The sequence below is a fragment of the Dinoponera quadriceps genome, unplaced genomic scaffold (genome assembly GCF_001313825.1).
Source record: "Dinoponera quadriceps isolate SergipeBrazil2010 unplaced genomic scaffold, ASM131382v1 scaffold1069, whole genome shotgun sequence".
NCBI lineage: Eukaryota > Metazoa > Arthropoda > Insecta > Hymenoptera > Formicidae > Dinoponera > Dinoponera quadriceps.
This window is the reverse complement of record NW_014555200.1, coordinates 630,627-656,012: the sequence shown is the minus strand read 5'-3', so window position 1 is coordinate 656,012 and position 25,386 is coordinate 630,627. Positions and strand designations below refer to the sequence as shown.

The 25,386-nt window shown below is 48.2% G+C and overlaps 2 protein-coding genes across 13 annotated transcripts in view; both read left to right on the top strand.

Annotated features, from left to right (window-relative positions):
- Positions 1-18,063, top strand: part of LOC106743428 (sodium channel protein para) — a 58,713-nt gene extending 40,650 nt beyond the window's left edge. For 5 of the 9 annotated variants that reach the window (XM_014617256.1, XM_014617258.1, XM_014617255.1 and 2 more), the window contains 8 exons: positions 69-242; positions 3,666-3,788; positions 7,223-7,345; positions 7,459-7,653; positions 7,731-7,976; positions 8,185-8,455; positions 9,886-10,190; positions 10,351-18,063. In XM_014617256.1, coding sequence (XP_014472742.1) covers positions 69-242; positions 3,666-3,788; positions 7,223-7,345; positions 7,459-7,653; positions 7,731-7,976; positions 8,185-8,455; positions 9,886-10,190; positions 10,351-11,136 — 2,223 coding nt within the window. In that variant the 3' untranslated portion in view covers positions 11,137-18,063. Of the gene's footprint in view, positions 1-68; positions 243-1,066; positions 1,190-3,665; positions 3,789-7,222; positions 7,346-7,458; positions 7,654-7,730; positions 7,977-8,184; positions 8,456-9,885; positions 10,191-10,350 lie in introns of all 9 variants that reach the window. The other 4 variants (XM_014617260.1, XM_014617259.1, XM_014617257.1 and 1 more) reach the window with 2 other exon arrangements.
- A 1,436-nt stretch (positions 18,064-19,499) lies between these two features.
- LOC106743431 overlaps positions 19,500-25,386 on the top strand; it is a 10,989-nt gene continuing 5,102 nt past the window's right edge. Inside the window, exons 1-2 of one of the 4 annotated variants that reach the window (XM_014617265.1) lie at positions 19,500-20,156; positions 21,273-25,149. In XM_014617265.1, the coding sequence (XP_014472751.1) occupies positions 21,306-25,149 (3,844 nt within the window). In that variant the 5' untranslated portion in view covers positions 19,500-20,156; positions 21,273-21,305. The other 3 variants (XM_014617262.1, XM_014617263.1, XM_014617264.1) reach the window with 3 other exon arrangements.

Genomic DNA, 25,386 nt, shown 5'->3' with positions numbered 1-25,386 from the left:
TCATTTCGCTCGTCGCTCGAACAGAGATCTAGGATAATCGAGTCGATAATCGACCGGACGATTTGCAGGCCTTGGAAGACGTTCATCTCCAACAACGACCTATCCTGCAGGACATATTGTATTACATGGACCGAATATTCACTGTGATCTTCTTCCTCGAGATGTTGATCAAGTGGCTGGCCCTAGGATTTAAGAAGTATTTCACGAACGCCTGGTGCTGGCTCGACTTCATCATCGTCATGGTAAGTCGAGTGCCTTCCGCTTTATCTCTCTTTCTCTCTCCTTTCTTTCAATATCCACTTACTCGAAATGTTTGATTTTGTACAACGTGTGCAATTGACGCGGCGCATTCATCGCGGAGTGTCGATGCAAAGTAAAAATACAGAAAAAAAAAGGTAAACCGATTTCAATATGTAAAATCAAAATGTCGATGAAAGGAAAGCTCGAGATTGCACACTTGACAAATAATGAAACAACGAGAGGATCTTCTCGTTCTCGAATGACTTCGTACGCGAATCAGTCGTTCATTGTGTCGCCTCCGCGTCTCGTATACATCCGCGCAGACTGTAAATACGACACCGCGACAATCTTATCGATCGCGTGTTCTGCCAATCGATCAAGAAGATAACCTGAAGTCATTCGCGATACACGCGCTTGCGGAACAACGCGTGCGTCCGTGCCTCGACGGAGAATTCAAGAGCTCCGACTAAAAATATATTCATTCACGACATTAAATATATTTTATATGACGAACAGCAGCGATCGATCAATCTAAATAAACTGACAAGGCTGGGGCACGGACGTTATTTTCCGCTTTACGTTACGTATGACGAGTCTCATGCGCGAAAGGAGATCCCTCTCTCGTTCCTCATTTCGTCCCCCTTTTTTCCGTTTTTCTTTCAACTCCCCGTCCATGCCTGAACGACTAAAGCCGACGTGTGCGAAGCGGTGTGGGAGCCGAGCGTCGAATAGCTTCCAGTGGATTTCTCTTAATCGATCGCCACGTATTATTGTAAGAACCGACTCGCAAATCATGTCTCGTCTGATGAATGTTTGATGAAACTAGCTATCACTGATCAACTTGGGCGCTGTCTGGGCTGGCGCAGCCGACATCCCGGCCTTCCGTTCCATGAGAACACTGAGGGCCTTGAGGCCTTTACGAGCAGTCTCGCGGTGGGAGGGCATGAGAGTAAGTCATCGGTCGACGACGAGGACTTAAGCGATAAAAAAAAATCAAACAAACAAGAAAAGCAAAGAAACCCGCCTGATATGTTGCGTTATCGCAACCGACGTTCGATGGATCGTACGGAGCTAACGGATCGATCGATATCAAGCACGTTCAATCTTTCTCTTTCTCTCTCTCTCTCTCTGTCGAGCAGACCCCATTGACGAGGGACTGTCGGTTTTGCATGAGTCGTCTCTTCTTCTCTGACTGTCTCTCTTTCTTCCTCGCAAGTAGTGCCGTCGCGACAATGAGCCGGGGAGCGGAGTCGGGACGAGTCGAGCTCGCTTTATAAGATCAAAGATTCGGCTAATGTCTCGGCGGGCGACGTTAACGCATAATTAATTAACAGCATTAACGCGCGATTCGCGCTTGGCGAACTGCCAGCCGTCGGTCTTTCGGAACGAGCTGCGAACTATCCTCGACTCAGCTCCGATCCACTGTGGACTCGATGATTTCGATAGAGCACGATATCGATCCGTTGGACGCGGTACGAGGCTTCGGCTTTGAAACACCGGTTCTGGTAAATGAGAGAGAAGGGTGCAAGGGAAAGGAAAGAAAAAAATAAGGAAAACGATAATCCGAAATGGCAAGTGCAAAAAGAAAAGATGGGAAAAAGCAGCTACGGCGGGTGTAGCTTACTATGGTGTACTATGGTGTACTATGGTGTGCTTACCGATGTGCAGAGATACACTGGCGTCTCTACTTGGTGTCCGCACTGATACTGGAGTCATTGTCGTACTAGCTAAAGTCGCCTATGTACGCCTTTTCTAAGAGTCTCTTGGTACAGTGATCGTTGTGCAAAGTACCATATATATATATCTATATATACAATATACATATATATTACATATATATATGCTTTCTGTGTAATGTAAAAACTTCCTCGTATGTGTGTGTGCGTGTGCGCGCGTGTGGATGTTATGTGCGTTTGTGCGCACAATATGTGATATGTTTATCAGGATCTTTCTTGTGGACTGAGACAGCGCATCGCGACGCTTCACCGCGAACATTCCGCCGTACGATCTCCGAGAGGATCGCCCGTGAATTTTCTTTCCTTTCGAGTCGACATATTAACACGTTGAGCACCGTGCTGATTATCGTACAAACGTCTAACTGATGATTAAATCGCTCAAGTTGAAGTAAATAAATATAATTTATAAATATTTCACCGAACATTAAAAATAATACTTCTATACTTATAATTTTCCTATTTAGGAACATTATATTATCAAGTAATAGTTTGAAAACATTTATAAAATATGTCAAAATATTTGTAAGACCGACGTAAAAGTAAATACTTCAAAAGATTGATTTAATGTTTCTTGCTTACTGGGGAACATCTAATTTGAACGTCTCCTTCTACCGTCGCCGTTTGAAACGGGAACGGTGCTCGCGTGAAGCGACGCGATCGCAAGTATGACAAACCTTTTCGTCTGTTTCAGGATGCAGCCGATAGTACTTGCTCGTGTAACGATAATCCCTACCGAGCTGTTTGTCGTTCTATCTATCTCTGTCTTTGAGTGCGTGTGTGTATATATATAAATGTATCTTCCTACGTACATGTGACGATATATATGCACACACAGTCATGTATATCTCCTGGTTACTGTTAACTGCTACGTGTGCCATACCTGGAATCTCTTTACGCCTCTATCTCCCCTTCGTTATATATCTGTCGTATCATATTAACGTAGTCTTGCTGTAAGTACCGCACTACGCGTCCTTAAAATTATTTCAACGATGACGACCCGCTTTTCGGAGCAGACGACGTGTAATGTTGTATCACGCGTGGCTAACTCGATGTGATGCGTCAAGAAACTTCCGGAAATCCTTGACTTTCACACGTACGTCTCGTAACGATTCGATCGTTACTGCTATGTTGTGATGTGATTTTCGATGACAAATCTCTCGACATATTCACACTGCATCCAAATGATTTTTGCATGAATTCCGGGATAATACCCCTTCCGGGGGAACGGATATGTCGTAGAAGATCGTGTAAAAGCACGCGGAAGTATTCTTCGTGACGTTCGCCGATAGTGCACTGAGCGGACGGTACGTTCCTCGTTTTTACACGAGCCCTCGAAAATGGCGGTACTTACGGGAAGGTCATATAATATAATGTACATATGAGTATATATACATATTATACATATATATATATATTTATTTATATATATATATATCTAAATAGATTTAGAATTGCGTCTCTGTACAGATGTCCAAAGCTCGATACGTCGAGGAGTCGAAGGAACGCAGTGACACGTCGATCTCGACCGTCTGTCTCTTTGTATTCTCTTTCCTCCCCCGCCCTTTTCTCTTCCACCTGACCTTATCCCGCCATCCCCGTGACGCTTTCGTCGGAAAGTCTTGATCAAGTAATCCCCTCGCCCCGTCTGTCTACCTCTTGCTGTGATTCGCTCTCGTTTCTCGCTCGCAGGTATCGCTCATTAACTTCGTAGCGTCGCTCGTTGGCGCTGGCGGGATTCAAGCCTTCAAAACAATGCGGACCCTAAGGGCCCTAAGGCCGCTCAGGGCGATGTCTAGAATGCAGGGGATGCGGGTATGTAGCCCACCGTCTCAGCAGACCTTGTCACTTGCTCCGTATCTATCTGTGGGACGCGCCAGAATCGACGCGATATCCTGCGCGTCCGTTCAATTCTGTCGCGGTTGGATAATGATTCACCTTGTTCGATTATATTAATCCCCGATTGTCATTGAAGATATATCTCGCATCGAGAAGATATATCCCGTCGCGAGGAGGCCATTCTTCGCTACGAGTATCTCTTCTCACGGTCGTCTAGTAAACAGCCGCGTGGAGTGTAAAATAAATTACGAGGATTATATAGAGCCACCTAACTTACAGGAGAGAGAAGTTTCGCTAAATATACATTATAGGAAAAATATATTTTTATAATATAGCTTGTGTGACACCACACACGAGGTTATCTGGAATATTATTATTAAGTCGAGCAGAATGCGAGAATATCGCCGTAAAGAGCGTATCTTTTTTTAATTTTTTTCTTTACCAACTTTTCGCCGAGATCTCTGACAAAACTAATGGACTTCCGTTTCAAGTTTTAGATTTAGGTCTAGGTATGAAATAGTCGCGCATTACATGTACTCGAATAATTGGCGATTGACCCACGATTGATAGATTGTTCCTAGAATCGACGAAATTCCCACAAGTGTTAGAGAGAATCATTTGATTTTTCAGTTGTACTTATTATTCGCTTGTATCTGTCGTGTCGTAGGAGTTAAAAAATCGAAAGATTCAATGATACTCGGCGATGTCGACTCTCGGGAAACCGTCGTCGGTCCCGCTCTACGTTCTCTCTTATTGCACGTAGACATGCTGAAATAGAGCAGTCGCGAATGCACAGCCGCTTAAAAGTGCGAATGCGTGAGGCAACGCGTAGACAGTTTTCATCGTCCATTACCGTCCACAGTCGGCCGACACTCACGAAAACACGCACCATATATATATAGAGAGAGACACACGCGCTTATCTTATATACATAGTCACTGATATGCGAGTTGTGCCATCTTATCCTCGCGCGCGAAAACGCTTACGCGTAAAAACGTACGAACGAACGAAATACGCTCGAAACACGAAGATCATAATGGAGCATCTCGTATATCTGACTTCTCTTCCACGAGCCTGATCCACGATGATAGTGCGTGTGATAGAATCTCATACCCGATTACATTGTAGAAACTCTACATACATGAGAACGTTAGGCACAAAGACACCTCTTCACATTCATTCATATCGCAATTTAGAAGTCACACAGAAAAAAAAGTTAGTCTTAAATCAAGAATAGATATTCCCATAGATAAACAAGAATATTATAATCTTAGGTTTTCCTCGAAGTCTTGATTTGATTAAATCTGTATTGATGCAAGCATTACTACTTTGCTCAATTCAGCACTCGATTCAAGACTAAAAATCTTTGAAGAATGTTATAATATTTTTACTTATACATGAGAATATCTATCGTTGATTTAAGATTATTTCTTTTTTGTGTAGCAATTGACGAAACTCGGAAAGTTTCAATCCCGAGTATATAATACATCGTTCGAAATCGAACGATCGTGTTCGCGATCGAAATATGCGATATGAACAGGCGAGATGTTACCTTTTATTCACATCTCTTTCACAACGTAGTGGGTAGCCCGCGTCCCTTACGATCGCCACGACGAGTCGCGACAAGAACGCGCCTTCTTGCAAGTACTCATACAACATACTCGCAACACAAGGTCGCTGAGACACTGGGTGTAGTAATTACTGTCATGCCCACGCCCTGACACTTCTTTCTCTATTTTACAGTAGTTCGCTGCAAATGGCTCCTCGGAGCGTTCAGTATTTTATTTCTTGCGTTTTATTCTTGCACGAGACCACAAGGATAGGGAGATGCAATTGTTTCTAGATTTATCGGATTCATGTGTTCCTCGGGAACGTCTTCTCTCTTTTCCCTTTGCTTCGATGAAACGAGAATGATCGCCCGTACTTTGCTCTGAAAGCGAGCGTTTCATGTAGGTTCGCCTCATCCGACAATTCCGGGGAACATATTAATCGCACGGATCTATCTAATATTTTCAGCTATTTCCCTTTTTTCAAGTATATTATATACCGAATGTCCTAAGAGAGGAGAAAAGGAACACTGAACTTTCGAAGAAATTCGCAGTCGAATTCCCGATGGAAAATTTCAATCTCTCGACAACATTGAATATCTCGACGATTATTCCTCGAGTGAAATTAAGAAGTGACGCTTCTTTTGTCAAATAATGTCAAGGATGCATAATTGGCTTTAAATGCTTGGTGTTAAAACCAACCAAAAACTGCTTAATGCCCGATATATATTGGCTAAGAGAATACACGACAAAAATTTATTCCAAACAGGCTCGATAAGAACCCAACGTCGGGTTTTCTGGGATATTTTGTATATAAACTGCTTAGTGTCTGCAACGGAAACTCTCAGATCGCTTAGTAGACGTGAATGTCGAATGCTTGTTTGCTTCCGTCAGCTTTTTGTCCGTGCTGCAACTTGCGCTCGCTTTATGTGTCGAACTTGCATGCGGCTGCTTTCTGTAGTGTACGCATGTGAACGCAAATCGTGAATTATAAATCACACGATGCGTATCACCACTGATCCACGATCTATCGAAGTCACAGTTACACTAGTTTAATCGACTGTTAATTTTAATACTTCCCACAATAAGAATTGCATACACACTAAATGAAAACAGTGTCGGGTGTCTAAGTCATTAGTCACGTAGTGATTATAACGAAATCACATGCTCTTAATGACGACTTAATGTATACGTTATTGGACAGTGATCAAGAACATTATTTAACATCGAATATTATTTCCGATAGAAGCGGAAATTTCTTGGTGTGTGTGCAAACCAGAGATGAAAGCAAGACACTTCAAACTTCACCATTCGATTTTTAATTCGTTTGGTACCTATATGCTTACAATGATCACACTTTATACCTCAATTCGGTCAATCGACACATTAGAGCTACTTGTTCCAAGACGCTTGCAAAGTCGAAGCATCACGCACAGAATTAAGCTACTGCACAGAGGAACGCAACATATATGAGTAAACGCGATACGATCGGATTTTTATTATCGTATTTACAATTACAGAACAGCAGAAAGTTTTTTTGCAAGAAGAGCGCGCGAGTTAGCGCGCTTCCTTTTTTTTTTTTTTCGTAAATCAACTATTCCTTCATTTATATCTGCGAGAAATTTCGTTCCCGTAAGCGAAGACGATGAATTTTCTTTGTGTATTAAGAGAGAATCGGTTTCGTTTTCACAGGACAATTAAATCCCTTGCGTTTCTGATCGTGATACTAAGCACAACACGCGTATAGCGCGTGGCACAGCCGCCTAATCGCGCATATAAGTGCATACCTAGATGCGTAAATAAGGCAGAAACACATATAATTCGCGTATAATAACGCGTTTAATCAAACTTCGTCTCTCATAGGTAGTCGTTAACGCCTTGGTCCAAGCCATTCCATCCATCTTCAACGTGTTGCTGGTATGCCTTATTTTCTGGCTTATATTCGCTATCATGGGAGTGCAGCTGTTCGCTGGCAAATATTACAAGGTAGGACCTCGATCGAGACGGTCGTTTCTTTTCGAACGACTCGTGTCGCATTCACATATAAGTTGTATAATACCCGAAGAAAAATTTTGCATCATGCGCGACTAATGTTGCAGTGTGTCGACGCGAACAAGACGACGCTCAGCTACGAGATAATACCCGATCGTAACGCCTGCTACGCTGAAAATTACACGTGGGAGAACTCGCCAATGAACTTCGACCACGTCGGCAAAGCGTATCTGTGCCTGTTCCAAGTGGCGACTTTCAAAGGGTGGATCCAGATCATGAACGACGCGATCGATTCCAGAGAGGTGAGCGCGTCATATCGAGCTCCTTCTCTCTCTTTCTCTCCTTCTCTTCCGCTGATTCTAACGAGTTGTGTTCGCAGATCAACAAGCAGCCGATCCGCGAGACGAACATTTACATGTATCTCTACTTCGTGTTTTTCATTATATTTGGATCGTTTTTTACCCTCAACCTGTTCATCGGTGTGATCATCGACAACTTTAACGAGCAGAAGAAGAAAGCCGGCGGATCCCTCGAGATGTTCATGACGGAAGATCAGAAAAAGTATTACAACGCCATGAAGAAAATGGGCAATAAAAAGCCTCTGAAAGCCATTCCTCGGCCGAGGGTAAATTGCAAAAGCGATATATACGTAGTTATTCTTCTCGTTCCTGAGCATCACTTTTTAGACAACGGAAATCGGATTTTTCTACGACTTGACGTTATCGTAGGAACCGTATCGCAAACGAGTTTTGCCGCGGAACATATTAGATTTTACAAGTGTCATAATACTTGACGTAATGTCTTTTGTTTTTTTTTTTTACGACTGTTCACAGTGGCGACCGCAGGCGTTCGTGTTTGAAGTAGTGACGGACAAAAAGTTCGATATGATAATCATGCTGTTCATCGGGCTGAACATGCTCACGATGACATTGGACCATTATCAACAGAGCGATACGTTCAGCAAAGTTTTAGATAATCTCAACTTGATATTCATTGTGATATTCTCCAGCGAGTGTGTCATGAAGATCTTCGCTCTGCGCTACCACTACTTCAAGGAGCCGTGGAACCTCTTTGATTTTGTTGTTGTTATATTGTCAATATTAGGTAATGTAACGTAATGGTTGCTTCAGTCGTATGACCCGAGCGAAATGAATTAAATGTGCGAGAATACGGCTTGTTAACTTCCCTTCTTCGTTCTTTATTCGAGATACACGAGAATGACGCATATCTCTTCGCCTTTTAGTACACTCTTAGTATAGCGTTCTTGTTATCTCTCACGAACGGAAATCGAATATCGGCATGTCACGCTGTCACGTAACTTCGTCATATTCTTAATGCATGTTATAAGATATTCTCTTCTCGATCAAACTGAAGCGTACAAGCCCAACGTTTCGCTCGTGTCTCAACGACTGGTGGATATCATTACGTTACGTAGCCTTACATTGATGTTCAATTTTACCTGACTCCGCTAGCCCTACTTAACCCACCTGACCCGTAACGACCTTAATCGTGTCCTACCAGATGTTAACTAGTATCCCGAGCCGATCGCCGAGCATAGCGTTACTTCGTGTCGCGTATTATTTTTTAACGGAGCATGTACCGTCAAATACAATTCTTTGGAGTTCGCGAGCGATTGCGATTGATATGTCAGCGTTCGGATTGAACTTAAAGGACGCTCGGAGCTTTATTAATCGCCACGATGTAACGCTTTGCACGAGCCGTTCGGCACGTTGATCAATGTTGCAAGAATCGTTAATCCAAGTGTCGGGTAAGATCGGGTCTGTATATAAAGTAGGATTCCTAGAATCTCTCATTCGTCGTCCGAAATATATTTTTGACGAGGAATACCATAGATCTCTCGACTGTGATAGTGGCTCGATTTTCAAACGATATAGAGCAATCATATATATACATATTCAAGACTATCTTTCCATGTATGGCACTGCATATCTATCGATTAGACCACGATAGAGCTTTCATATCAATTTCGCTGATTTCGCTTTCTATCATTTTGCGAGATTACTAACTGAATCTTCGGAAATTCAGCATCCGAGTCCTTAGGACGCGCATGAATACCTCAATAATATACGATTTTCGTTTCTGTACCATTTACGGCGCACAATACTTTCTTGGAACGACGAAGTGCCAAATGTAAATGTTCCTAACTATTTCGCGTGATTTTATATATATTTATATATATTTTTCACTGGAGAGAGAAACTTACGATTTTTCACGTTACTTTCTGTGCCATAATTTGCAAAAAAGTACGAGCGATTTTATAGAAATCGTTTTCACATAGATATATCTATTTGGAATCTTACATTTTTTTAGATTGCACCTTACACCTTTAGAAACACGGTAATTAGACGATCCTAAAGCATGACTCGATCCCTGATAAATCCCGATTAGCCCGACAATGCACGATAATTGAACGAATTATGCACCGTGACGATATCACCGCACTCTAGTTTGTCCTCGATGTTAAATTCGAGCTCGATGAATCTCGATTTTTAAATGAATTCTCATCTCGGCAGGTCTGGTGCTTAGCGACATTATCGAGAAATATTTCGTGTCGCCGACTTTGCTTCGTGTAGTGAGAGTGGCGAAGGTTGGTCGTGTACTTCGACTCGTGAAAGGTGCCAAGGGTATCCGAACCCTTCTTTTCGCCCTGGCGATGTCGTTGCCGGCCCTTTTCAACATTTGCCTACTGCTGTTTTTGGTGATGTTTATCTTCGCGATATTCGGCATGTCCTTCTTCATGCATGTCAAGGACAAGAGCGGGCTGGACGACGTGTACAACTTCAAGACGTTTGGACAGTCGATGATACTGCTATTCCAGGTAAATTTTATCGTCAAAAATCCTGTCTTTCGTTCCCTTTTCTCACTATACTAGAAGATAGAAACAGAGAGAAAGCTTTCCGTCGCTCAATATCGAGATGTATTCCACAGTATCGTGGAAAAATGCACGTCTGACGCATCGTCGTAATTACGTGTTGCAGATGTCAACGTCGGCCGGTTGGGACAGTGTCCTCGATGGTATAATAAACGAGGAAGATTGCCAGGAGCCGAACAACGAAATCGGCTATCCCGGCAACTGTGGGTCCTCGACGATCGGGATTGCTTATCTACTCTCATATCTCGTGATCAGCTTCTTGATCGTCATAAACATGTATATCGCTGTGATCCTCGAGAATTACTCGCAGGCCACTGAGGACGTGCAGGAAGGTCTCACGGACGACGACTATGACATGTACTATGAAATTTGGCAACAGTTCGATCCGGATGGCACGCAATACATCAGATACGACCAGCTCTCAGACTTCTTAGACGTATTGGAGCCCCCGTTGCAGATACACAAGCCCAATAAATATAAGATCGTGTCGATGGATATTCCCATATGTAAGGGTGACCTTATGTTTTGCGTGGATATCCTCGATGCCCTCACCAAGGACTTTTTCGCACGGAAGGGCAATCCAATCGAAGAGACAGGCGATCTGGGCGAGGTGCAGGCGCGGCCCGACGAGGTCGGCTACGAGCCGGTCTCGTCCACACTGTGGCGGCAGCGCGAAGAATACTGCGCTCGACTCATACAGAACGCTTGGAGGAAGCACAAGCAGCAGCGTCTTGGCGGGCCGAGCGAAGAGAGCGACGACCCAGACACCGATCCGCGCGTCAGGCAGACCGCGGTGTTGGTCGAGAGCGACGGCTACGTCACGAAGAACGGTCATCGCGTCGTCATACACAGCCGATCGCCGAGCGTCACCTCGAGAACCGCGGACGTCTGATCGCCATCGTCGTCGCCGCCGCAACTGCAATCGCCGCTACCGTCGTCGCTATCGCAACTATCGCCGCAGCCACCGCCGCCGTCCGTGCGCAAACCGCTCTACCGCAGCAGCAACAACAGCATCGTCGACGACGACGATGATCATGCACCGTCAGCCGGTCGCACTGCTCGCGCGGAGTAGCGGCCGGGCGGACCTCGCGTGCGCTCTCTATCGACAGCCTTATAGTTGTAAAATACATTTCTCCAACGAGTTGCCTTTAATCGACTTTGAACGCCACGACCGTTGGGAGAGACACGTCGCTAGTTAGACGAGCGTCCGTACACGAGGTACACGAGGAGCGACTGCGCCGAGAAAGTGTCACACACGCGAGTCTGGCGGTACGGCTGCGCGTGGCGTCCGGATCGAGATCCACGTGGAACGAGGGGAAGAGAGATCAAGGGAACGAGGAGGAGCACGAGGGAGTCGATGCGTCGCAACGTCCTCGGCGAGCCAACTTCCCCATATCGAGGCTCGTAGAGCGACGTCGCGACGCGGCTGGAGAGCGGATTCGGGTCGGCCGCGCTCGCCTCTGTTGCTCCTCGTTGAATCGAGCGGTAGTAGCAACAATGGACGACGACGCGCGGACCGCGTCGAGGCGACGCGCGAGCAAATCAGCGCGACCACTTCTACACCATCTTGTGAACACTCGTTAGCTCAATCTATCGCGAATTCTATCCGCCGTTTGGATTTTTTACACCGTTTTACAGCAGTAACCCGCCGCCTAGTTGCTCCCGCGCGACGCCGCGACGCGGCTTTTTCGCTACGAAAGAGAGTGTGTGTGCGTGTCTGTGTGAGAGAGAAAGAGACATTGTATGACTGCGGGCCAGGAACGAACGCTACGACGATGACTACGACGATGATAATGACGTTCGTGTTGATGACGACGTATCGATCGTCGCTTTCGACGAAAGAAGGGCGAGCGGAACAATGTTCGCCGGTAGAAGGGACTCACTTGTGAAATGTACGCATAGTTACTACATTCGCTCGGCTTGCATCTCTCGCGGAACGGTGCGCGAACTCGCTTGATCGCGCCGCTTGTTTCCACCCCCCTCTCCCGCCCCTTCCGGCCCTCTTCTCTCTCGGGCCCATGTAATACGCACCCTCCGCCGGCCCAACCCCGAGGAATACCCGTCGTCGGGGGGACGCACGTGAAAGTACTTATGTATCGTTCTGTCTGAAAGATCTCCGGCGTGAAGAATATGTTTCGACGATTGGCGGCTTTCTCGGCTTCGACCCCCCGTCGAAGAGGTCGACTTCATCGGCTCGCGCGTCGGCGACTCGCCCTTTGCCGCGCCGTTCCCGCGCTTTTTTACAGTCGTATTCGTCGTGTGCAAAACTTTACCGAGTTCTTCCCCCTCCCGAGGAGAATCCATTGTACCGTCGTTTCCTCTCCTACCTCGTCGACTTTTCTCACAGACCCACCTGTTTATCCATTTTCGTCCGCCGCCCCTTCCCACACTTCCCTACTCGCGATCCTCTTTCACGACTAAACGTGTAAAGCGATCGTGTCGGGAGGAAAGTGCGCAACCCTTTAGAAACAAGAGAAAAAGAAACGAACAATGAAGGAAGGAAGGAAGGAAGAGTGAAAAGACGACGTCTCTCTCTAGTGTGCTCGACGATCGGCTAGCGAACGGCTGAAGGGGACGGAGAGGGGGGGGCGCGATTCCGCAGTCATCATCAGCTAGTTATTTACACATTTGCAAAACTAACACGCAGTCTTACACACGAAGTAGTGAACGCGCTTCGGAATAAATGAATTACTACATTCTAGTGTATCGTTATTCGAATAACCAATCGTTCGCCCGCGCCCGCGTAAACCCGTCTCGCGTCGTGTAAAAACCCCGCGAGATGCTGAAGATATCGAGCCGATGCACAACGGAGCTCGCGCGAAATTCGATTCGGCTGGCGGTGTTAATTACGAGGTGGCGCATGCATACCTTGCGTTACATTAGTTAGTCGCGCAGGCCGCTTACCCCTTCGAAAGCCTGAAACACACGGGAAAAATATCGTAGAGGAAAGGAACGATTTTCGCCGTAGACGGAGAAAAAGAGAAGAGCAATTAGATCGCACGATATATATCTCGAATCAAAAGATATATCTTTCTTTGTATCATATTCTTTTTCTGTCTCCGAGGTCTCGGGGGCTAATCGAGAACCCTACGTTGTGCCTTTTGAATAACAGCAATCTCAAAGTCGAGCTAACTTCGGTTTCGCGTATCGCGTACTGTTTGAAAGGAAAGGGATGACAAATCGAAAAGGAACGACAAATCGATCGACCCACGTCGGATCCCGAAAAACGCGTCGCGCCTCATCGTCAAAGCTGCTTTTGTTCTCGAATATGAGAAAGAGAGAGAGTGAGAGAGAGAGAGAAAGAGAGCGAACGAATGAACGTGCTACCTCCTTCGCTCTCTGTTTTTCAGCGCCGATGTATTTTTAACACGCCGCGCGCGCGTTCCGGCGGATCAATAAGCGCAGAATTTAGACGGGTTTACGCACGGACTTCGCGCGGAATCGCGTAACCCGCTGATTCGCGTCGACTTTACCATCTCGCGTCTGTTAAAGTCGAGCGTGTCTCGACGATCGCGCCGACTCGACGTTGCCGTGACGGAAGGAATGCGTCTACCCTCGGTGGCTGTACGTTTTAAATTAAGAACAGCTGTCTCTCTCTCTCTCTCTCACTCTTTCTCTTTTCCTGTTTTTTTTCCGAGAGAGAAAGAGAGAGAGAGAGAGAAAGGCTCGTCGCCAGCTGCTGACGGGAGCCCATGTGGCTCTCCCGTCGTCGTTTCGAGACAGAATCCCGATTCGCACGGCAAGACCCCGTCTCTCTCTCGCGGTCTGCACCTGTGCTCACCCTGTGTTCTTTCCGTCATGCGACGTCACTGCAGTCGTCGTCGCGATTCCGCCACGAAACGACCGATCATTTTCGCCTCCGCGCAACCCACACGCAGATCACCAAACAAATCGAACGTGTACTAAACAATTTATACACGATGATCGGAATTTATTATAACGCGTGACGACGATGACGACATTGCTAACTCAGCTAAAGGCCACGTTTGTAAAATACGTTATACATACATACATACATCTATATATATACATAACAAAAAAAAAATATATATATATATACATATATTAAGGCGGATGTTGTACGTGCAGGATGAGGCAAACAAAGCGCTCGTCTTTCTTCCTCTGACATTTTATTAGTCGCTCGAGCAAAATTGCTATTCTAAGAATAAATACAGAGACGCAGCGCTCTAATGACATATGTCCTGACGGAGCGTCGGTCTCGTCCGTGAATTTGAATCCTACCTGTATGCGGAAGCGTTTCTTCGCGCGAGAGCCAATTAAATGTTTGCTCTCAACAACGCGGAGGCTACCGCTCGTTACGAAATTACATACGCATTGCACGTGAAACACGTCGTCGACACGCTTGCGCGAGATCCAGTATCGGGATTAACTTGCACGTCGATGATAAGAACGACATGCTATGACAAAGCGACTCGTCTCAATCGAGAATAGTTTTAAGGCACAAGAGAAGGTCTCGCAAAAGTTTCAGATGACGCGACTCGTACGTGTGTACAAATGACAGACGTGATTGTCGAAACGAAAATTCGATCCTCGCGGAGAAGCCTCGTCTTGTCGACTTCCGGTTGGAAGCGATTGAAAGTAAACTGAGAAACAAGAAAAAACAATTCGGCGCTGCGATTATAACGTCCGTTCCGTAGAATCTGCATTTTTCTTCGAGCGTAGCTATCCTTTCCCCTGAAATGTCGGTCGGAAGACAGTGTCACGACGCGGTCTCGGTCTCCGGCACGTACACGATCGTAACATTCCGTCGTCGAATTAAGAGCGTTATCGCAGTCACGCGGCGGTGAGCTTAAGTAGGCGGCGAGATTACAAAAAAAAAAGAAACAAAAGAAACGTGTGTGCGCGCGTGTGTGTGTTAATGCGGATTGCGCGATCGTTATTTTTCTACGTCTACATCCGCGATTCGGAGGGTCGGCAGGGCGGAGGAAAGGGACGTGGAGAGAGAAAGAAAGAATGTGAGTGAGTGAGTGAGTGAGAAAGAGAGAGAACGACGCGCACGGGGATCGAGAGGGGCAACGACGGGGGAAGCGGCGAGCTGTTGTTGCCGGCTCTTTCAGAGGCGGCGACAGGAAGTCGAGGCGCGTGGGAGGGTGACGATGACGATGACGACCTCTGAAATTCGGGGCGGGACGAAGAAGAGGGAGAGCGCATTCTCGCTGGTCGAGAACGCGAGCGATGAGTCTGGTTAACTCGGCTCGGTCGCAAGGGCTAAAGAAGAAGAAACGACGAGGACGGATTGGCGACGTACGTGATAACGAGAACAATGACTGTGTTCAGCGGACGCATCGAGGCTAGTTCAAGGCAAAGTTCAGGGCGACTGAACGCCTGATTGGTAACAAACGGATCACACCCGGCGGAATTTATGCGAAGTGACGGCAAAAAGTAACGCGAATCAACATTGGATAGGTAGAGAGAGAGAGAGAGGGGGAGAAGAGAGAAAACACGCGCATTCTCGACTTGGATTCTTGAATCGGAAAGACGCGCGACGCCCGTCTCTGAAATGTTCCTCTTTCGCCGAGTGACGCGCGCGTATAAATGTTCCGCTTCACGGGATTCACGTTGCTTTCGCTCTCTGTGCATCGTCTCGGATGCGGGTGCGAGAAAGTATTTTTTATATCGCACACCCTCGTAAAACATAGCTTCTTCGGCGGCTGTGTGTATATATATATTCGCATACACGCGGCTGCACGCAGCAGCTCGTTCGTTTACTCGATCGTTCGGGAAGGTCATCGTTCTCCGTTCGCGTTTCTCGTAGTATAGCGTCGATCTCGCTCGGCACCCTCTCGCTCGACGACGTTGTCCCTCGGAACCGCGGGCTCGGGTCCCGGAAGCACGACTGACGATGACGACGATGACGAAGACGCGCGCGGAAGGAGTCAAAGACGACCTGGGATATAACCGTCGATCGTTCTTATATATTGAAATACATACCACGTATTATCCGATGGTCCGTCCGGCTCACTGTCCCGTACCTCCGAGACCCCCTCCCCACCTCCCCCCATACCCATGAGTTTGACCTCCTCTCCCCGTGTTGTAACGCGTGCAGATATAATTCGGTAATAATCAAATCACCCTCCTGTACGCGCGATCAATAATATATTTTCGATACTACTCACGCTCGCCGGGCGATTAACCGAGCGGGCCGACCGCGTAATCGTCGCGGGAGCGACGAAGAGCGACGAGAGGCTGGCGGAAATCGCATCGGCGTCATTTCGCAATTTGTATCCGACGCGCTCGATATTGAAACAATCATGTGTACAAGGTGATACTTAAGAGAGGCGCAAGGCGCGAATCGCTTGCGAGCCGGCCGCTTCTTAATTGACCGGGGCACTTGTGCAATGTTCCGATGTGAATCTGTACGCCGACGGGCCTTAAACGAGACGGACGAGAGCGGGTCGGTCGGCCTCCGGAAACGCCTCCTTGACGACTCGCACCGCGGAGTGCATCGTTCTTCCCCGCACGGAGTGACGCGCCGCTAAAGGCGAGCCTCGGCCGGTCCGCTCCCTACGCGAGATCATCCCGAGAGAGTGAGTCATCCGAGGATGGAGAGAAAAAAATGAATCACGCGAGCGACGATCATCGGCGGCGGGACGGGCGGGGCGATTCTCTATTTTTGCGCGCTTCGCTTGACCATCTGCGACGAATCCATCATGGGCACGCGTAAAGGAGTGATTCACGTCGCGCGACCCGCTGGAAAGTCTCGTTCTCGCGACGCGGATACTAAATTCGCAGATAATGATTACCTTAGCTTGCGATTAAGCTGTAGCGTAGAACGGTGCGATCGCGTGAGATTAACGAGGGGAGGTTCCGTCTCACTTTGAACTCGCGGATTCCGTCGAAATCGCGTCTGAGAGTGGGGGAGACCGGGGCAAGTTGGGGCTAAGGGAGTGGGTTGGCTAATCGATTATTCCTGCTATTTTCTAATAGATTGCAGAATCGGGCGAGCTGAGATTTCAGACGTATCGAAGATGGTTATGAAATTCCCCGATTTTGTAACCTGTTAGAAAACAATAGAAATAATCAATTAACGAATTTACACCCCGGTCTCGCTATTCGCTTCGGTGGACTCACTCGAGATGATCTTGGAGCGTGAGTGTCCGTTTCGAAGCGAAGTCCCGACGACGCGTCGATTCGTCGCCGGATGAAATGTTGACGGCACCCGCGCGTTCACCCACAACTTCCCCCCAACAGCTCGATCGCGAACACATCGGCGCCGACCAACATTTCGTCCGTCCTGAAGCGTTACGCGTCGTCCCGCAGAATTGCCCGGGGAGCATTTGGTGAAATCGCGGGAGGGAAGTGTTTTCATACGAGACGGAGGAAATCGCGTTCGTACGGTCGACACGTTGCAACGACGAGAGTGGTTACGAGGACGACGACGACGACGACAACGATGATGACAGCGACAATGACGAGGACGACATCGCGAAGGGGGAGGGGGATGCGAAGAGTGTGCGTGGTGTGCTTCGTTGATTTTCGTTAGTTTTTTCCAAAATGTACATTAAAATTACCAGCTTTTTGCGCGACGACGGCTGTAAGATATATAACAAGAAAAAAAATAATAGGGCTTTCCTTCGTTAAGCGAGGTAAGACGAGATTTAACGTACTTTTTCTGAGGACGATACTGCCGTTATGCATTATATAAAAAAAAACTAAGTTAACTAATCGTAAATGCACAGAAATTTTCTTAAACGGATAGCAACCAAAAAAAAGCTTTGTAGTGTCTCGATACTCTCGAATCATTAATCCTACGTCGTCAGATAATAAATAATGATATTAACGAAATAAAAAAAAAAATGAAGATACTTATGAAACAAAAATCCTAGAGTTGGGCTAAAGCATTGTAAAGTGTCAAGCTACCGGAGCCTGTCGGCCAGTATAAAATGAACAAGCAACTGCCATGGGTCAAGCTAGGTAGAAAACGTGCTAATCCAATTTTAACGAGTTAGCTGTCGAAACATTAAAAAAAAATAAAACGCGCGAAGGATCGTCCATTTAAACAAAAAAATTCTGCGTACATGTGTGCGTGTGTGTGTGTGCGAGCTCGCGCGCGCTCGCGCGTGTTCGTGCGGACACGCGGATCGGGTGCTTGTGACACGTGCGTGTCCACACACACACGCGTGTGTGTGGGCTGTGTGTGTGGTGGATTCGCTCGCGCGCAGGCCGAGAGGAAACACAAGAAAACACAGAGAGAAGCTCCTCCGTTGAATGACATTCATTACTACTTAACAGAATAAAATAACAAAAGAGAAAATTATAAGTTATTTGCACAATATATTATAAATAATTACTATATATGTTTACTACGATTATTAAATTAAAGAGCAGCTAATAAGAGAATAAAAAAAAAAACTGTTGTTAAATAATTAATACCAAAAAAAAACGAGGGGGATGAGCGAAAAAGGAAAAAAAGTAATAACACGATTTACGCTAATGATCGATATTCGGATCAAAACGAAAAGCGACGAAGACGAAAATGATGGGGAGAAAATACGATGAAGATGAAGATGAAGAAGAAGATAATGAAGAAGAATAAGAAGAGCAGAATAAAAGGAGGAGGATACGATTCGTTTGTTATCGATTAGTTAACGATCCTTACATTACATTATTGTAATTATATAAAGTAAACGATTATTATCATAATAGTTACAATTAACAAGTTGTTACCGCTTTGTTATACATAATATAATTAATAATAAGATTAAAAAGTAAGCGAATGCATCGTTGATTCGTCCTTTACTTATGTAGATACTAAATACGATCGACTATATTGTTTTCAATGTCTTCACCGTATTTCTTCGTTTGCTACCCGAATTTCATTTCGTTGTCGAAGATTCGGTATTGTCGGCTTACCTCGCCCGGCCACAATATACACACGTTTTACAGAGATATTTTCAATAAACGAAAAAGCTTAACACTCACGCAGTTCTACTTGTTCACTTGATCATCCCTCGAGACTTCTCATCGCTCGCTCACCTCGGCTAAGCGCGCGAGGCAACGTTGATGAGCAACGTCGATTTAGATTAGTCGATTACGTATTATCACTATTAAATGGCCTGTGATTCGTCTAGTATCCGTCAAGTCCGTCGAGGGAATAATTTCAGTCTTGGAAAGTGTCTCGGCCAGTGGCGCCAGTCGGGCCCGACGCGTTCCTGGCTTATCGAGGAGCCGAGTGGAAGGGATGAGATACGGTAACGCTAAGTATATCTACCTGCCCACGAGGTACCATTACAGCAGTCCACTGTGCGCCACAGCACGTGGTAGCGCGTGGGTGCCTCGCGCGGGGAACGACGAAAAGAAGAAAGAAGGAACGAGAGAGGCATGGGTGGGGTTCTCGAGGACGAATCGTTTCGCTTTCCTCGCAGGAACGTCTTGTGCGAGTCGTCCCGTAGTGTAACGAACGTGTCTCTCGCGAGCGGTCGGCAACGCGCGACGTCTTCGAGCGGTAATGGCCGTTCGCGCGTCGAATATCTAGTTCGTGCGGCCCTGTAAGAGAGAGATGGACGTTTCGAGGTCACTCGGGCCTCCTCGCGGGCTCTGAGAGAGCTGCCGAATCAGTGAAACTGGAGCAGCGAGAGGCGTCGCGCCGCGCGGATACAGGCGGACGTACGACGTTGTTCCACGAAGCTGTCAAGATCTGACGTCGGCGGGAGTACACAAGGTGGTGGCCGCGTCTTATCATGCTTATCGACTGGCTGCGCGACAACGACGAAAACGACGAACACTGACCTCGCTGTATCGTGCCGCGCTCTCGCAGCAGCTGCAGGCCTCGTCGAAGCTCAATGATCGTGAGTCTGGTGTTCCGTGACTCATTATTCGCAGCTTGGCAGCGATTCGCCGTGGAGGAAGGAATCGTCTCGCGCGGATTTCGACATCGTTGCCGCGGAGGAGGTTAGTGCACAGCGAAATAGTCGTGTATTTATAAATCGAGACAAGTGCCGAGGTGCGACTTCTATTGAAAGATTCCGACGTTTTTTTTCCCCGAGAGCGACGAGCGAGTGATTCTTCGAATACGTGTGCGCGTGTGTGTATATGTGTGTGTGTGCGCGCGCGTAAGGTGCGTACTTGTCGCGCATTCACGGGCGGTTCTTTCGTCTCTCGAAAATCCCGCGGGTAATTTAGGACTCGAAGAATCATTTGACGGAATAAGTCGGTGAGATTGAAACTAGTCTGTGCGCTAAATTTAACTAATTATACGCTAGTGTGCGGAGAATACTGAACGCGCGGTCGTTAATTTTGCAAATACATTCAGTGAATACGTTCGTTATACACCGTGAGAACTTATGAAACATTCAACAACTGTACACATTATCTTCGCAATTCTTCACGTCAAATGGTATGCGTCGCTTCGTTATCTTATTTATTTTCTTGGTCAGTATTACGTGTTCGATGAAACAATGTTATTGTTGAAAGCACACTTATCCCAGGTAACGTAAAACACCCTGAAGTGATTCTACATACGTTCAAGACGCCTTAGAACATTCCCCAAGATATCCTACACAATTTTTATTAAATTTAATAACACTTTATTTCATATTTCCCAAACGGTCGATTCAAACTTTTGCGTTAATTTTATACAAGGGTGAATATGTTGGAAATTAACACAAATATTATATAAAAAATAATTAATAGAAAATTAATACATTAATCGATATTATAGTAAAAAATGTGTTATTTTAACTCTTACATATGTTGAATATCGGCACAACGCAAAATGTCGAGATAACATAAACATAGCGTGTTAAATTAATATACGGATATGATACGGATAAAAATTTAACACGAAAATTTTAACAAGGATCAATTTTAACACAAGTACAAAATATTTTTTACTGTGTAGGCATTCTTGGGGTGACTCTGGAATGTCTCATGTTGTCTGGAACATGACGTTTACCTGAACATTTTACTTGAACATTATCTCACATATCACTTTGTCGCAAGTGAATGGAATAGACAACAAACCACTTTCTAGAGAAACTGAAGTATTTTTTCCTTCATTCTTTTCAGATATTTTAGCATCAAAACGTACAAGTGATACTCATGATGGAGAAAAAAGGCTTACGGAAGAAGGACATGTTGAGGATGGACGGACTGTTGCCGCCAACGCGGCGTTTACCTGTTTGCAACGCGGTGTCCGGCGCGCCGGACAAAAAGAAGGACAAGAAATGGTCTATAGGCGGCATCCTACGGCGAATATCTTCGATAAGGGACTACGACAGTTCCTCTAACGACGAGGAGATTGTCTACTGCAAGAGAACACCTAGGAAGCCTGCAAAGCTGAACAGGCAAGCCGACGGTGTCGTCCTCCATTCAATAGAGAACAACACGGAGCACGATAACAAGCGACTGCTGAGGGTCGAGAATAACCCTCCTTATCACTCGGCGGGATCGCCGTCGCAGTTGCGTCGTGACTCGCTACAATCTCGTAGCAGCGACGGCTCCTTGGACGGTCTGAACAAGAAGACTCGGAAGAACAAATTGAAAGCGCGAGCCGAAGCGAAGAGGGACCACCTGCGCGCCGACAGCAGTTCCGACGAGGACTGTCGGCGGTCCAACGGATCGCTCAACCGATTCCACGGCGCAGACGGTCAGCGCAACAATATGTGCAATAAGAAGACGCGAGCCGCCCGTACGGAGCGATACATCAAGCGTTTGTCGAAGGACGACGGGAACGGCAGCGGCGACGCTTCGAACGAGCCGCAGCACAAGTATTCCTCGGAATACACGGCGGAGGACGAGCAACAACAACGCGTCGTTTACGGTGATGCCAACGGATTCTGCCGACCGCCCGTGCATCCTCGTCGGGCGATCGCCGTGATGACCGTTGAGAAACCCTCGAGCAATCGCGCGTTGCCTCCTCAGAAGTCCTCAGTGGAGAGCCTGCGGATCGATGTGGATTGCGCGGCTCCACCCGACCCCGAGATCGACTTCAGGAGGTACTCCGTAGGACGATACGTCACAGACATGAATCAGAATAACACTTACGGGAAGGTCTCGCGAAATGTCGGCGTGTACATGGACAACCGTCAGGACGGCAACTTCTTCACGTATCCCGCGAAGAACGTCGGTTGTTATCCGTTCGATCACGCTGTCGAGCGTCGGTTGGTCAGCCAAGACAATCAGCCACCTGAGCCACCGCCGAGGGATCCTCGTTACCGTGTATTCGGTTACGGGTACAACTCTTATCCGGCGAACAGACACCAGAGCGCGTCGAGTTGCTACGAGCGAGGAGACATGAGAGCGGCGAACGTCGCGAACGAATTGTCGGGGCCGGATCGGCGGAACTTTCGAACGTACGGCTCGAACAATGAGATCGCCCTACGATACGACACGATCGAGCTGGAGAAACCGAAGCCCAGGCTGGGACTTTGCAATTCGCTCGAGTACATGAACAACAAGTATAATTCCAGTCGGCACGGCGCGGCGAACGAGTCGCTCAGCAGGGAGACGATGGAATGCCGGCGCAGGAACATTCGCAACGACGCGAATTCTGCGAGCGCGTGCACCGCTAAAAATAAATCAGCGAACATCTGCGAGTCGAGTAAACGCGAGACTGCTCCGTCGCACGTATCCGCCGCGTCGACCGACCGGCTGTCCAGGAGGTCTCCTTGCGAACGTGTTACTTCGCGTTCCATCACTCCCACACGCGACAAGAACAACGTCGTCGAGAAGAGCAACAGGCTGATGACACCGGCCGAGGAAGCTATGGAGAGACGCAGGAGCTCGAAGAATCTCGAGGAAGCCTTGTCCGAGCTGGAAGCGATCTACAACAGTCTCCGTCTCGGCGACGAGGATCTCCTGGACCGCGCTGAACGTCGAAGCATGGAGGAATTTAGTCTGAAGCAAGCTAGAAGCGAGCTGGACGCGGCGACCGCGATCACCCCGGACTCGCCGGATCGGACGAAGGACGACATGGCCTATCGACGAATGCATCCCAAGGAGAGGCCCGCATCATTGTCGGATATCGCCGGGCGGTCCACCCTGCCCAACATCAGCTACCTTGTCGCCTCGCCCGTGCTCTCGCGCAGAGATCCGGAGGATGACTTGAAGCGCGCGTCGACGAGCGTCGGCTACCCGGCGGTCCGTCGCGACGAACCGGACGTGACCCGCGACGATATGGTCTTCCGCAGCATAAGTCGCGCGAACAACACCCTCAAGGTGATCGATCCGCAGCCGCCGTTCGGGATCCCGCTCGGCCCGGTGACCGCCGCGACGGAGAGCGATTACCTGCACACGACGCCGACGAAGCCGGAACAGCCGCGCTCGCCGTACATACCGCAATGCCAGCCCGACGTGGTCACCGATGACTTGGCTTACAGGGCTCTGAGGAAGGACACGGCACGGAACGGCGGCGTGTCGGCGGAGAGCAGCAAGATCGACGCGCCGAGCGTGAGGAAAAAGCGCGCCGTCAGGTCGCTGTCGGCCAATCTGTACGGACTGATGAATCACGAGGAGATTCACTTGCGACGTGAGCCCAACCTCGACGCTATCAAAGACGAGATCCGGGATGTTGCGAGGGGTTCGGCCGCAACGTCCGAGCGACCGGGGTATCTGAGACGCGTGGTGAGCGACGGCGAGCTGTCTGATAACGATACTCGCTGGCGAAAAGAACCGGCGAGAGGGGGCGACATCGATATCAACGGCAATCACCCGACGGTGGACGCGTACCGGAAGAAGCTATCGCCGGAAAGGACGATACGAAAAAGTCCTAAGAAGGAGTCGAGTATCGCGGAGATATCCGACGTCATGCTGTCTTCGAAGGCCGCCCTGGATGACGAGTTTTGGCACGAGTACCTGCGCCCGGATTCCAACACCTCCAACGCCAATAGCAATCACAGCACGGAAGCGGACTTCACCGCCTACAGCCGCCTCTGCCAAGATCTGGTTAACTTGATAAAAGGCGACGATGAGTCGCCGAACGCGGACCAAGCCATTGCCGGCGTTACGCCGGCCGATAATAAATCGAACGACGTCCAGCACGAGGTGGACGAACTCTCGATGGGTGATCGCGCGTGCTCTTCAGGCAATCATTGCTCAGGCTCTCGGCGTGTCGCGCGTATCAACGGCAAGCACGATGCAGCCGGGAACCCGGAGAGTCCAGCCGCATTCTCCACGGAGGCCGAGTCGACGTCAACCGACAGCAACCTTGACTTCTACCTGCGCGTGGCGGACGAGAACGTGAAGCTGATCGCGGCGGCTTTCGGCAGCGTGGCCGACCACCTGCGCGACAGTCGGCTCTCCGCTCGCAGGAGTTCCTCGACGTCGCGCGATATTTCCGAGATCGAGAACCAGAGCGGCAGCACCCGCAGCTCCACCCTGTACAGCCCGGACGACGACCAGCTTCACCGACTTGCCACCGTCGTTTCGCCGAAACCCGAGGGGGTCACCAGCAACGAAGGGGACCAAGGCGTAAACTCCGACTACTTCGAACGGGAGGTTTTCACTGCCAACGCGGAGCTGGACTTATCCAGAGCCGTCCGCGACCTGCAGCTGGCCGCGGCCAGTTTGTGCGAACACGGACGAGAAATCGAGGATCTAGGTAGAGCACGCGACAGGAAGACCGACACTGGTGTTCACGACGTAACACGGACCAGCACGAGCGGGCGCGAGGAAATTCCTATTAACAAAATAAACCTCGTCGCCGACGTTCTGAGGAAAGAGCAAGAACGTCATCAAGAGGAGGAGGAAGAAGAGGAGACGTGTTTTCACGACGCGACACCGGTGACTACCATCAGCGAGGACGAGAGAAAGAGTCTTATTCGTAAGGTTAGCCTCATTGCCGACGACCTGAGGCAGGAGCGGGAACGCGATCAGGAAGAGGTGATGGTGATACCGAGCGGAATCGCGGAAACGCGACGCGAGGCGCGCGAGGAGAGCTGCGAAGGTGAGCGCATAGTGTGCGAGCTTGATCGTAAATTGTCCCGCTGTACCGAGGACGCGCGATCTTGTGTCACTAACATCATAACCCGTGCCACGGTAACGACGTACTCCATGCTCCTGCTCGCTTGTCTCCTTGCATTGCTTTTAGCGATCGTAGCCGCATCCTGATACGGCCGGTACGGTCTCTTAGCGCACGGACAGGCAGGGATTGCAATGTTTGTATTGTTGTGTGTCGTGCATT